This window comes from Danio rerio, chromosome 7, assembly GCF_052040795.2.
Source record: "Danio rerio strain M-AB ecotype USA chromosome 7, GRCz13ab, whole genome shotgun sequence".
NCBI classification, from domain to species: domain Eukaryota; kingdom Metazoa; phylum Chordata; class Actinopteri; order Cypriniformes; family Danionidae; genus Danio; species Danio rerio.
Genome location: NC_141027.1, coordinates 36660983 through 36676056, shown reverse-complemented (window position 1 = coordinate 36676056; position 15074 = coordinate 36660983). Strand labels below are relative to the sequence as shown.

The 15074-nt window shown below is 39.1% G+C and overlaps 1 protein-coding gene across 29 annotated transcripts in view; it reads right to left on the bottom strand.

The window, feature by feature from the left end:
- The window catches only part of chd9 (chromodomain helicase DNA binding protein 9), a 117126-nt gene that overhangs the window by 65191 nt on the left and 36861 nt on the right, over positions 1-15074 (bottom strand). For 21 of the 29 annotated variants that reach the window (XM_087261485.1, XM_087261492.1, XM_087261497.1 and 18 more), the window contains one exon: positions 435-853. In XM_087261485.1, coding sequence (XP_087117611.1) covers positions 435-853 — 419 coding nt within the window. Of the gene's footprint in view, positions 1-434; positions 854-5781; positions 6547-15074 lie in introns of those variants that run through there. The other 8 variants (XM_087261499.1, XM_087261501.1, XM_087261503.1 and 5 more) reach the window with 1 other exon arrangement.

The following is a 15074-nucleotide window of genomic DNA, read 5'->3' as shown; positions in this document are numbered from 1 at the left end:
GGTGTGGTAAAACTGTGGTAAAAACTTTGCCATTCAGTCTTGACTCTATTCAAACATTGTACAGCCTCACCTTCTCTATTACTGAATTAAACCTCAACATCAAGTCAGCAGTAAGTGAATTTCAACCTGAAATTCAAAGCTCTCTGATGATGGAGCGCTGCCCCTTTAAGAGAGTTTGACTCTCATCTGGTTCAGGCTTGATGCACAAAAACACATCGAGACCACATCTGTAAGCAGTAAAACCTTTTAAACTTGCTGTGATTAGCTGCATGGCTAACAATAAGCCTGTGAAGTTACAGAGATGGTCTTGGATGAATTGAAAAAGTCATCACAGAAGATGACAGAAACATCTGTAAAAGCCTCTTCCCTCCGCTCCATGCAAACAAACAAAAATTAAATGTCATTCATCCTTCAGCTAGAGGAGAATGTCTTACCCAATTTGAGCCTTTTGTTTGGGCTTGGATGACTTCACGATGCGGGCCTTCTTGGAACTCTTATCCTTGCTTTTGGACTTGGAGGAACCAGCCTTGTGACTGCGGTGCTGCGACGACGAAGATGGGAAGCTGTCAGGACTCATGACGCGAGGGATATTTTTCTCTCCCCTCTCTCGTGCTTTGGCGATGGCCTCAGAGATGATTCGATTGGCCTTCTGTTGTTTATCATCCGAAAGGGGCGACTCCATCTGCTGTTGTTGCTGCTGCTGCTGCTGCTGCTGCTGCTGCTGCTTTTGCTTCTGCAGCCGCTTCTCTGACATATACGACGACGATGAAGAGGAGGAAGAAGAGGAGCTGCTCTTCAATGTAGGGCTGTGTACCCGCGGTTGGCTGCTGGGACCATTAGTGTTCTTAGGAGGCTGTTAGAAAAGAGAAAATGAAATACGTTAAATCACCCAAACATGACAATAAAGCACTCCATAGGACAGGCTTCATTTAATAGTTGTGTAGGCAGGACAATACAGGAAGCCAGTAGATAGGTTTCTATTTCAGGATTCTGTAATTCCATATGCTAAACCCATGATGAACAATACACTATTTAAGATACCATGACGCCATGTGGACTAGTCTGGCGTTCAATATGAGAACGCTTTTGCACATGAAAAAGGAGGATGAGCTGAATTCAACAGCCTCAAACATTACTCCTCTAGTTATGACCTAGAAAACTTGGACTCATGCGGATGTAAATACTTTAATAGGTTTCTTATTAAGAGGACAAAGTCAGTACAGTGGAACTGTAACATACGATTAAAGGTTATGCAGGCGATTTAAGATGTTTTCCAAGCTAAGAAACTCTCTGCAAATCCCAGACCTCCAAACAAATGACAGCAAACCTCTATGTGCAAAGTCATTCACAGGAAGGACATAAAATTAACAGATGTCACCAGCCAAATGCTGATAGTTGGACACACACAGCATATCATTTTATTTATACAGTGGTTCATTTATAATGTGCATTGGGAAGGCAAAGCCAAGTAAGTTATTTTTGCCTGATATAAAAAAACATTTAGCATTTTGTTGCTAACATAAATAAACTTTTAAAAAAGTTCATGAAAAATAGAACACAAGGAAAAGGATACAAATCCCACCTCAGTAAAACAGACTATTGAAAAAAGAGACTTGGCTTTGTCCATCAGTTGTTTGCAGGAACAATAAAAATGTGAACTTTTTGCTAGCTACAATAAAGGGATTAATATATAAATTGTAATAGGGGTCCGGATTCAAATTCAGGACTTTAAAAAAAGTCTAAAATACAACCCTAAATTAGCAAAAGTTGTGACAGTATGGAAAACACAAGTAATTTTTTTTTTATTATTTAAATTTACTTTAACTTCTATTTCACTGAAGACAATAAAAAAAAAATATATATATTTCATGCTTTGTCCGGTCAACTTTATTTCATTAATACACATCCTTTCCTGTCAATCAGAGCTGCTTCACATTCCAAAAAAATTGGGGCAGGAGCAATACAGGGCTAGTAATCAGATAAATTGATAAAACAATGATGTGCTTTAAAACGGGTGATGTCAACAGGTGATTGTATTTCTGATTTGGTACAAAAGCAGCATCCAGGAAATGTCTAGTTCTTTATGAGCAAAAATGGGCTGATGATCACCAGTTGGCCAACGAATACATGAAAAAATTATTCAATGTTTAAAAACAATATTCCTCAAAGAAAGATAGGAGGACATTTGCATATTTCACCTTCACCAGTGCATAACATTATTAAAAGATTCACGGAATCTGGAGGAATTTCATGCGTAAAGAGCAACAGTGCAAGCCTAAGCTGAACTACCGTGATCTCTAATCCCTCAGATGGCACTGCATTAAGAAATGTCATTTATCTATAACCGATATCACCACATGGCTCAGGACTACTTTGACAAACCTTTGTCAAGTACTTCAATACTTAATTACATCCACAAATCCCAGTTAAAACTGTACTATGCCAAAAAAAGTCCTATATTAACAGTGTCCAGAAGTATCGTTGACTTCACTGGACTTGGAGGCATCTAGGATGGACCATTACACAGTGTGCTTAGATGAATCAGTATTTCAGGTATTTTTGGCGGGAGAAATGGATGCTGTGTGCTCTGGACCAAAGAAGAAAGGATCACCCAGACTGTTACCAGCAACAAGTCTAAAAGCCAGGGTCTGTCATGGTATACAGTTGTGTCATTGCCTTTGGCAAAAATAAATTGCACTTGATGGCACTATTAATGCTGAAAAGTAAAGAAAGATTTTGGAGCACAATATGCTGCCTTCTTTTCCATGGATGCCTATGTTTATTTCAACAAGACAATGCAAAACCACATTCTGCACACATTACAAAGTCCTGACTGCAGAAGAAGAGGATACATGTGCTTGACTGGCCTGCCAGCAATCCAAACCTGTCTCCAATAGACAGTCATTCAATTATTCATTCATTCATTTTCTTTTTGGCTTAGCCCCATTATTAATCTGGGGTCGCCATAGCGGATTGAACCACCAACTCATCCAGCATATTTTTTTCACAGCGGTTGCCCTTCCAGCTGCAACCCATCACTGGGAAACACCAATACACTTCCATTCATACACATACACTACGGACAACTTAGCTTACCCAATTCACCTATAGCGCATGTCTTTAAACCTATGAACACGGGAAGAACATGCAAACTCCATATAGAGATGCCAACTAACCCAGCCGGGGCTCGAACCAGGGACCTTTTTGCTGTGAGGCGATCGCCACCATGACGCCCTCCAATAGAGAATATGTGGCATATTTTGAAGCGCAAAATGAGAAAATGAAGACCTCGTACTGTTGCCCACCTTAAGACTTGTTTGAAGGAAGGATGGGACAAAATAACACCTAAAACACTTCATTACTGGTCCCTCATCCCAAAATGCCATTCAGGTCTTGTGTAAATGAATGGCAACATTACAAAGTGGTGAATGCTTTACTATTTCAATTTTTTGCTTTTATGTGTTGCAAGAACCAAAATTGAACCACGTGTTTATCATTTGCATTTTTCATGCTGTCCCACCTTTTTCAGATTTGGGGTTGTAAATTTGCATGTATGAATTGCTCACAATACGATCAATGATATGCAATTAATAAAAAGAGAAGGCAAATTTCCATTTCATGCAGATTAGAGATGCAACAATATTCAAACTGAACCAAAAATAACAAAATACGCACCCTACAGTACAAACCACGATACTGTTGAAACGAACCGAGTTACCCCTCTCCCCCCTTAAGTTTACCCAGATAACTGAATGCACTAAACAGAAACTTGTAAAACCACTGTACAAAGTTAATAAGTTTAAGTTTAATTATTGCTGCTTTTATTGTTTAATAAAATAAATGGGCCAAGGATAGTGTTAGTAAACTAAGGACTACCTGTTGGGTCAATCCAAATGGATCTTTATATTATTTTACCAATTTCACATACAAAGTTATTTTAGAAATGTGTGGGGGTTGGGGTGGCAATGGATTTTGTAATTTGGTGATGGCTGAAGCAGGTCTGACTCCCCTGGATTATTTTTTGCAGAGCTCTTACAGAGACAGGTGCGATTTCTCACAACACTCGTTTCAGTGAGACCTGTCAGATAGTAGAAGCACTTGATGTGCTTACAACTCAAATTCGGTTCAAGAGTTTGGGGCCGTTCTTTACCCAGCTCAATACTTGTTGAGAATTTAATAAGCACACCGTTTTTTTCATGACCTCGCCAGCAAACTAAAAGCAAGAGGAGGTCCAAAGATAAAAATCCTTGGGGATCCCATCTGATTGTAGCTGAAGCAGTGCAGCATGGTAAGCCTGAGTCCACCCACACATACTGGATGACAACATGGGAAATCCTCCATCTTTGAACTGCTGCATCATCAATGTTCCTAATGCCTGGGTTTCATAATATTCACTGCTCTGCAATCATTTGGCCAACCAGCTATAGGGAAAGATAAAGGAAATATTTGGTCGAACGCACAGGCAAACCACTGGGGCACGCACACACACACAAACACATTTGCAATTTTCAACCAGTGTATGCCTCAAAAAACAATACAGATATAATATGGTATAGAGACGTTAATAAGTCACAGTTCATCACAACAACATCGCACACTGATCAAAGGTCACAAGTCAAAATCTTTAACCTGAGAGCCAGTCTATTCACATTATCCACCCCTCACCCCATGAAATAATAAGACCGCCATGTATAATTCACAGCATGATCATATAGCAGGCTGAGACATGCCAACTTTTATTATTCATGCTCATTTTGCTGACATCCCTTTTTTCCTCAATTTCTTCCTCTCTTTCTCACTTGGAAAGCAGACAAAATGAGTTTGGACTCCATAAAGCAAGAGAATGAGATCTTATCTTTTACTTTATTAGGTTTTACTTTGCACACTCGCTCTTTATAAACATGACACATGGCCGGAGCGATGTTACAGTCATGCCAATAAAGCTTTGTTAAAGAAAAAAAAGAGAGCAACATAAAATCGGATCAGCCGGCCTGCGTTTTTCTGACAGCCAAATAAAGGGAATTATCTGGAAAGAGTGAAACAAAAGAAAAGAGCGTGGGGGAGGGTTATAAACACTAACTCGTTTGGTGGTTAAACATGAGCCGAACAGCCAAGCGAGAGGGATTGAGCGCTCCCGAAATATTCACACTAATCCAGTGGAGGCATGAAGGGGTAAATCAGCAGGAATGGAGACAAGGAGAACAGCTATAGGGGGAAGGCGGGAGAGCGTATGTGAGAAAATGAGTAATAGAGAGAATATGACGTGAGTGAGAGAAAGAGAGCGAGGGGGAAATGCAGCAAGCCGTGAGCAATGCAGCTATGTAACACATCTATAAATAACTGAAATTACAGGCTGCCAGCACCACGGCGATTTCCTTCTCCCTTTCCCCGCTCAAGTCATCAATGTCTTTGTGTTTAATGAAACTAGACTGAAACTGAGATGTCCATGCGGCGCTGCCACACAATGCCTGATGCGCACATGTGCCACTTCCCAAGGCACCTCGGTGAAAGGAGATGAAAAGCGAAACAGGAAGAGGAGCAGACATAGCGGCAAAAGCTAGCTTATATAGCATTCCTCGTTAGCATGCAAGCTAGAGAATAAAAAATGGAGAGAAGTGGTTAGCACAAGATGGCGGCGATTGTGTAGCCTGCCGCATGAGCCTGTAGCTGCTCAGTTCCTGCCGGCCCCCTCCCCCATCATTCCCTCCTCCTCCACCTCTCTCCACCCCCCAAACACACACACACACACGCGTGCGCGCACTCGCTCACTCACTCACTCACCCGTCCTCTCGGCCTCTTCACCGTAGACATGTTTTTTCTTTTCTTCTTTCCCCCCTCTTCTCTCTCTCCAACCGCCAACAAAAGCCTTGCCCTTTCGCCGTTTTTTTTCTCTCTCTCTCTCTTGCACACTCCCTCCTCCCTTCTCTCTCTCTCTCTCTCTCTCTTGCTCGATCACTTTCCCTCTCTCCCTCCCTCCCCCGGCAGGTCCGTGGCTGAAGAAGCCCTGTTCACCTCCTCCTCCTCCCCTGGCTGGGCTGCATGGAGCCGCACTTCACGGAAAACGAGGGAATGAGGAAGAGACAGATAAAGCAGCCACGCTGCTCCAGGATTCTCTCATTCTGCTGCGCTCAGCTGGGCTCAGTCTATTCTTTTCCCTCCCTCTCTCCCTCTCTCATCGATTCTCTCCGTCCGAGCGACCGTCCGTCCGTCCGAGCACAACTACACTCGATCTCTCCCGGCCGTCGTTCTCTTGTCCTCGCTCTCCTGTAGACAAACGCACACTCACAGACCGACAAGACTTCTCGTTCCTCTTCCTCCTTTCACATCCCAGGCGAAGGTAGGATTGCTAACACAAAAGGTTTTTTGTACTGGCTCAGTTGGACGCTCTGTAGCTTGTTTTCCTTATTTCCACTTGTTTTTTTTCCCTTCCTTTTCCCTCGTTCCCCTCCCCTCTCTCAGGCTGGGCTGTATGCGGCGAGCAGGAGACACAGACGAAGCGGCAAGAAATGAAAGCACAAAGCAGCAAAACGCATCAGCATGAATATTAGAGATGTCGTTAAAATCCGGACTCGTTTTTCTCTCTCTCTCTCCCTTGCTCACTCACTCTCTCTCACTCTCTCTCTCTCTTTAGCTCATTGTGAAACAGGAGGTCCAGCAGAGGGTGCTAGTTGTTATTACATTAACTTTCAGAACTTAACCCCAAAAATACTGAATTTCAATACTTGCTGAGCACAATATGAACAGCAGCAAGTGTTCGAAGGAATGAGTACACCTGGAGATGTTTTCAGCAGCTAATCTGTGTCAAAACTGATCAGTCAAGTATAACAAATCACAATTACAAACACATGCACACACACGCGTGAGAGCAGGTGGCATAAGTTCATGTGCTGCTAGATCGATTCACAGGAAGTGACAATAGAGACTCAAAGAGAAATGAGGTCATGCCCTCTCTTTCCCAAAGCGTGACACTGGTCGTGTGCAACTGTGCTCGTGCGTTGCGAAAAAACTTGTGACCACAGATACATACAAAACACAAATGAAAGCAAGAGTAGAGCTGTAACATAAAAAATAACTGACTTGAAATGAGGAACATTTAATATGAAAAGAAATATAGCAGGTATGGAACCACCAGGACTGTATCAGCGGTCTGAAATCACTCAGAAAACTGGGTCAGCTTTGGGTAAGAATCTTACAGAGCAGCACACAGATTAGCTGTGGCTATAGACCGAGCCTTGAGACTGAAGTAAGCTCAACTTCTACAAGGTCAAATGAATGCAAGGTTGAACAAGAGTCCTGAAAGTCGTCTAAAATCTATCATTTTCACTAGGTGGCACATAGTGTGCAAGTGCTTTTCAATTCTGTCTGTATACTAGGCACAATAAAACGTTTTGCACTTTAGAAAACAGGCTTTGTGTGACATAGTGAGATAACAAAACTCTCTCGATAGAGAGCGAGAGAGATAACAAGGCCTTGAAGTTTGGACTGGTGGAAATACAAATTAAGACCTCAAAAAACAACTATTATGTTTATTTAAAAGCAGCTAAATAAAAAAAAGAACCAAACAACTAAATAAACAATAGGGCTATGAAAATGTAGGATTAAATTGTTTAAAAATGTTAAGTTAAACTAGTGCCATTTCAAAGCTTTAGTCTATTAAAAATAAAATTAGTGTACGTTGGTCAATTTTTCTGAGCAATTTGTACTTACTAATATTCATTCAAAAGAGTAGATGAGGACCATATAAATATGAGAAAGTGAATAAAATAGAGTCTTTTTACGTACTGTATGGAGGAAGAAAAGAAATATGCATGTGCTCTAGACTAGATGTATAGCACAAACCCCCACCACATCATGGAAAACAAACAGTTAATATGTAAATAAGATGAAATAGCAGCACCAAGATATTGGGAGGAGCTCAGTTACACAGAGAGAGAGAGAGAGAGAGAGAGAGAGAGAGAGAGAGAGAGAGAGAGAGAGAGAGAGAGAGAGAGCTCCTTCACTTCTCCATCTACGCAATGTATTTACAAACCCGCCCACTTTCAGACCTCCTACATTAGGTGGATATTTTCAAGGATAAAAGTATGGAGAACATTTAAGCCAACATGGAAGAAAAATCTATAACATTCATGCAAAATGATTGATTTTAACAGTGTCATCTTGACAAATATTAACACATTTTGCTCTTTGCAACAACGTAGGAGCTCTAGCATCACTGAAATTGCTCAATCCCTTTGTCTTAGTGCCTGCAACCATTCCAGATATCCAAGCAGTCACGTAAAGACTAAATTGTCACCATCTTATGAAGTGGCACATATGGAATCAATGCATGCAAAAAGCTGCAATCAGCTCACCATATGTCTGTGCCTTTCATGTGTGATTACTAAACATTTGTATAGTTAAGCTGCATCCCACATGCAAATAATAATAAAAATAAATAAATAAAAAATAGTAGTAGTAATGATAATATAAATAATGATATATAATTCTTAATATCAACATTAAAAATTGAATAATTTTCTGTTACCACAAAATTATTAAGCAGCATATATTTACATTTTCCCTTTAACTAGAAAGCTCAATGTAACAGCATTCATTTGAAACATAAATATTGTTGTAGCCTTAAATATTGTTTGAAAGACTCCAATTAAGAACTTTGCATCTCCAGACAATGTCGCTGAAGTTTCAGGTCAAAATACCCATTAGATGATTTATTACACCCTGCTGAAAATGTCAATTTTGGGGTCAGAGTGAATTGCATCTGTTTTGGAACCTGTGCCTTTAAATAAAAATGAGCTGGTTCCCCTTGCCCATTCAAAGTAGCTATTCCCCAGCCACTAACGGGACATTTCACTCAAGAGATGGACAACTAGTTTCAAATGTCAGAATAAACAAAGCAAAAATGACAAAGCAACTCGATGAAATGATGACTAGATGAAACTGAGACCCATCACAAAGACCTCAGTAACATAAAAGAGCCATACACAAATGTTACAATGATAAATCAGCCACACACAAATGTTGCAATGCACATGCACATAAACACAAACAAACACACACATGCACAGTGTCATCTACTCGCAGCAAATGTGACAGGATGCCCACCAAATGGGTCGCATGCTGCTGTGTAGCTATATTACTTATATTATATATTTATATTATAGCTATGTTAATGTACAAAATAAACCTGAATTATTGGGATTCCTGCTGTGTGATTGAAGCATCCTTGTTCATAGTTACTTTATGAAGCGGTAGTTTATGTCGCTTAAAAAGTATTTCAAAATTCTATAAAAATAAAAAAAAATACAAACAGTACCACTTACTGCTTCTTGAAGAGCAGTTGGATCACAGAGAGTTTGAACTACGGTTGCACTATATTGGAAAAAAACTGACATTGCAATATTTTCTTTTGCCACAATATATACTGCAATATGAATATTATTTCACCTGACGATTTGAATAGCTCTATTTGGAAACATTTCATTTAATTTAGATCAACTGGGACAATTTCTTTGCAGTGGATATGCATAAATTACAATAAATTACAAGCAATAAAAAAATAAATAAAGTACTATATGGTTTTCTGGGAAATATACCAATATCCATGTACAAAAATTGAACAATCAAATGTAAAATAACATGGTCACATTATATATATATATATATATATATATATATATATATATATATATATATATATATATATATATATTAGGGATGTAACGGTATCAGAATTTCACGGTTCGGTAATACCTCGGTATGAATGTCACGGTACGGTATTTATTGAATCATTTACAGGAAAAAAAAAACTTTTGAAAATACTCCAAAAAAGTGCCAAAAGTGTCAATGACATACAAATTAGCCATCTATCTGTTAGCTTTGAAACAGGAACTTCAATTTTAATAACAAAAAATTATTAAACCATGTAAAAAAATAAAGTTTCAATTTAGTATTGTTGAAAACTCATCACATTCAACATTTAATCACTCACTTAGATAGAGATGGGTTTAAAGAAAAATTATCATATAATTATAATCTGGTAAAAGCTGGTATCTCTGGGTATTTACAATGTCCCCTGCAACAGAAAAAAACCCTCTCATTTGGGACTGAGGTTTCTGGGACAAGAGAGATATGACTTGGCCCATGTTGACAGCAGTGGGGTAACGTTGTGCATTGTCTTTCCCCCACTTGAGAAGACAAACCATGAGTGAGATAGAGGTCTCTTTGCGGTACAAGTCAATGTCTGCATCAATCTGAACAGTGCTGTGTTTCTGCAGTCCCCATGACTGTTATTAGTCGTATTCCCCAACTTGCAGGCACGTGCACACATAGGGCTCAACCTGTGCAGTGCACATGCCCTTTTTAGTCTTGGATAGAAAATGCCCTTCCAAAACGATCAAAAGTGCCCCCGCGACGCGACACAACCTCCGTCCAGTCCAGCCCTTCAGTAGGCACGCGACAACACCTCTCTTGGTATGCGCGCTCAACCCCCCCCCCTCGGCGCTTTACAATACGCGCGCCACAACACAGCTGATCAGAACGCGCGCGACAGCACCGCTATTCAGCACGCGCGCGGCGACAACACCCGCTTTAGGTTCGATCATTTCCATCTTTTTTTCATCTCCGCTACTAGCAGCACACTCCATTTCCGCATTACTGGATCTGTAGCGACAACAGACCGCAAAGGATTATGGCCACGCCGGGGCTGATGGGAAATGAAGTTTCAGCTACCTCCCGTTCGCTTCATTCGCCTGAGCAAATTTTCTCTGAAGATCTATAGTTTTACCGAGTCATGCGACTTCGGTAATATCGAAAAAATTTAATATTGCGGTATGACGGTATTTACAATACCGTTACATCCCTAATATATATATATATATATATATATATATATATATATATATATATATATATATATATATATATATATATGTTTAATTTTTAATATATTATCTTATGGGATGTGACTATTCCAGATACACACATTGTAATATCGATATATTGTTCTGCCCTAGTGGTAACAGATCTTTTAATCCCAGTTTCTTAGCAAATCCTGTCTTGTAGACATATTTATTAGGGGTGTCAAAATTAATAGTTTCTTCTGTGCACCGTGATGCAGACGTGGACAATTCGGTATCGGTTCAGTAATAATCATAACCGTTATTATGTACTGACGTTATTTATCTCATTTGCGCCTTGTCACGAGGGAGGTGAGCGCAGGTATTTACAACACTCCAGGAGACAACTACGCAGAACGCAGAAACTGTGCACAATTTCACTGCGTGAGTGGTCGGTAACTCTGGTGTAATTTTAACAGGAGTGGGCAGTCTCACAATATCGCTCCCGAGTGAGCAAGCAAGCGCTGAGCACACAGCGGGGGGCCTCAAATTTGTGATTTGGATCCTATTTTAACATCAAGAAATAATAAAAAAAAAAGATTTGTTGTGTTTATATCACTCCGATATTACTGTGGACACTAATATTTCTTGTCAAACAGATTCCAAAAGTTGGAAGGCATCTATGATGAATTAAAGCAAAGAACAGTAGTGTACTGTACGTTGATGAAACCTTTACTGTAAAGCAATTAATAATCAACATGTTGTCACAGGTTTGAGTGTGATGGGAACTCTTGAATTGGCTAAACAAGTAACCACTCAGATCACCTACAATGACAAAAATAACCAGATGACAAAATATAAAAAAAAAAAGAAAAAAAAGAAGGGAAAAAAACCCATTTGTCTCTAGAGCAGCATCAACCCCAACATTATGGGGTTAATGTTATTTCAGCTGAAAAAAAACTTAACAGTCAGTTCTTTTCCCTGTCGATCATGAACTTCCTTACACTTACAAGTTCCTTAACAACAACACATTCTAATATCTTAACTGTATCCTTAAAATCACATTTTCACACTTACACCGTATTAAAGTCATCTCACTTTCATTTAGAGCTCTTATAACAGTCTAGTGCTGTAATGATATCCCTGCCCACCATCGAAAATGTGCGTCCTGCTTAGGTGAAAATGAATTACACTGTCAGGACCGGAGAGAGAGTTTAGAGTCCATAATTAGGACTAGACCTGCAGCCTAATGTGGAGTATAGTAGATAGAGCTGGAGGGATGGTGGGAGAGAGAGACAGGATTAATGAGGAAAGGCCTGATGTGTTGCATTGGTTTCCTGAACCCATTAAACACGACATCTATTAATGACCTATACAGAACACACCACAAACCCTCTATAAAACACAAACAAAAACACACACACACACACTGCCGAAGACAATGCTCATACACACACATACACACATACACACATACACACATACACACACACACACACACACACACACTGCCGAAGACAATGCTCATACACACACATAAGCATTAAGGACACCGTACAGCTACCGTAATCTGCCTATAGGCTCATTGGAAATACGTTCCACGGCCTACCTTTCTGCAACGCATAAAATGTGTTGCTCCATGTACGTTTGTTGCATATTTCAAATGACAAATTCACTAGAGGGCACTATCCACATTTTTGCAAATCAAAATGTTATTTAAGGTGTGTTTTGTTGTACTTTTCAGATACACGTCCGTTTTGTACATATCCGCAGATCACCCAGGGTTCAACGCTAAGGATTTTTTCTACTGGTTCAGATTTTTACTTGTCCTGCGAAAATTTTCACTGACCCCATCAACAAAAAAAGAAGTCAATAGCTATTTCCTAGCCTCATATTTTTAATACTGTGTCATAAGCCAAACATAACTGTTTACATTCGACATAACTTTTCTTTAAATACAACTGACAATTTAAAAGATTATAACTGTGATGTAAATCAATTTGAAAAAAAAAAAAACTTTAACTTTAACTGCACTCTAATTTTTTCACCCACAGACTTTGTCAATAAATATAAATCAGAAAGGAAAGAATTTCTCATACATAGCCACGTTTCAGTTGTCAAGGGTTGTAAAAATCTATCTAATGAATCAATCAATTTAATAAAAAAGTGTTGGCTAGAATTATGCATTATAGCCATGGCTTGAATTATAGAGAGACAAAACAGATGAACCGAGACTGTAGTCAGATCATAAAGCAGATCAATATTGATCTTTCTTTTGAGGTGTGAGTGAAGAAATTTAAAAAACAATAATACACAAAGTTTTAAGATAAAAATTTAATAGACAATGAGCAGATGGTAACAGAATAAACAGCACTGGGTAATATTTCAGCATGCTTTCACTTTTGTTTTTGACATGAAACGCACATTTGCCAGTTGGAATGATACACCACCCCACCACATCCCATCATTAGTTCGTTGTGCCATTTTACTTTCTCAGTACAATTGATTCCCTTCAGAGTTAATTTCAATCTGGCCAATACCACCTTATTCGAGCGATTTTGGACTGATTGTGGATTCAAGCATGATTGCGCAATTTTCATAAGCCCAATAAACCGTGCTAACTGGGCAACTGAGACAGGTTCCAAAACAAACGTCTAGGTGTGAAAGCACCCTATTTGCACACAATTGACAAACTTAAATGAAACTTTAGTGACAAGGCAGCACGATCGGGCCCGATCGGGCCAGTAATGATCCTGTCTAGTGTCCCGAGTGTCTCCCACGCTGGCTCCGGGCCATCGGGCAGTCCTTATTGTCGAGCCCTGTCACGTAGCAAACTACTGAACTAAAATTTTTCTTTAAACCAAACAATAGTTCTTTTCATCAAATACAAGAGAAATGTGCACAGCGACTAGGAGTGGGGGAATACATTTCTATTTCACCGATTATTATTATTATTATTATTATTATTATTATTATTATTATTATTATTATTATTATTATTATTATAAACTGTTAAAATAGGTAGACATTCAAAATAAGGGTGGTTGGTCCCCACTATTGGAGTTACATGCTGGGTCCCAATTTGTCCTCTAAGAATACATACATAAAGTGTGCACTCTTTTTGTGAAGAAAAAGAACATATTTTTGAGAGTGTATCACAAAAGTACATACATACATGGGATATACTACGGTACGTGCGCATTAACAAACCCTTCTGTTGCTTAGTTATGTGCTGTCAATCATTTTGACACATCATTCACAGTTCTTTCATATTTAATTTCCTACCATATTGGAGATGCAGCACATTAATATGCCATTCGCAGACCCTTCATGCAGAAAAATCTCCTCAGGTGTTTGCATAATTATCCATTAAGATGTTAATAACCAAACACACCTTCACAAATGAAAGTTCACATTGTAGTTGCGCATGAAATATAATGCAGAAAATACTAAATAAGTAATATTGATTATGTTAGATATTAATAATCGTTTGAAAGTCTTTCTCTTAGCATAAGCATTTGTTAACACTTTTTACCCGTGTTTGAAGTTCTAATCAGATTCACGTCGAACTCACAAATTACTATGGCCAGTATTAGCTGTAAACCCTCTGGGGTCTGAGGGTGTTTTGGGGCTCTGGAGAAGTTTTGACATGCACTGACATTTGTGTTGTTTTCAGTATCTTAAAAACATATAAATGGCCAAAGTGTGATAACACTGTAAACAGCACAAGTTGGGCTACAATAATACCTAAGCAGCATGTTTGTATGTGTTTGTGTTTTTGAGAAAGAAACGCTTATGCGTGGTTAGTGAAAAACTATAATTTTGAAGTTACTGACTTCACAAGGCCGTGAAACACACAGAGAACCTTTCTGCAAAAGACTTTTGAGAACTGGATTTGGTAGTCTAGTGTTTTTGCTTCAAAATGATGTGAGAATCATCTTGTTCACTTGCTCACAGAAAACAATATAATCAATTAAAATTTCTAAGTCACTTTTTGAGTGAAATTGGTTTATGCGGGAAGGTGTGAACTATCATTACTATGCAGTGAGTCACACCTGAGAAGACAAAGACCTGCATAATGAGCTGCATAATGAGCCATCAGACAGGTATGTGACTAGGAGGGAAGAGTTTCAAGAAGGAATCAGAGGAAAGTTTATTTACTTTTTTGTTTGCAGTTTATTTAAAATATATAATCACACAAAATAACTTGAGATACACTTGTGAGAGTCAGTACACTCT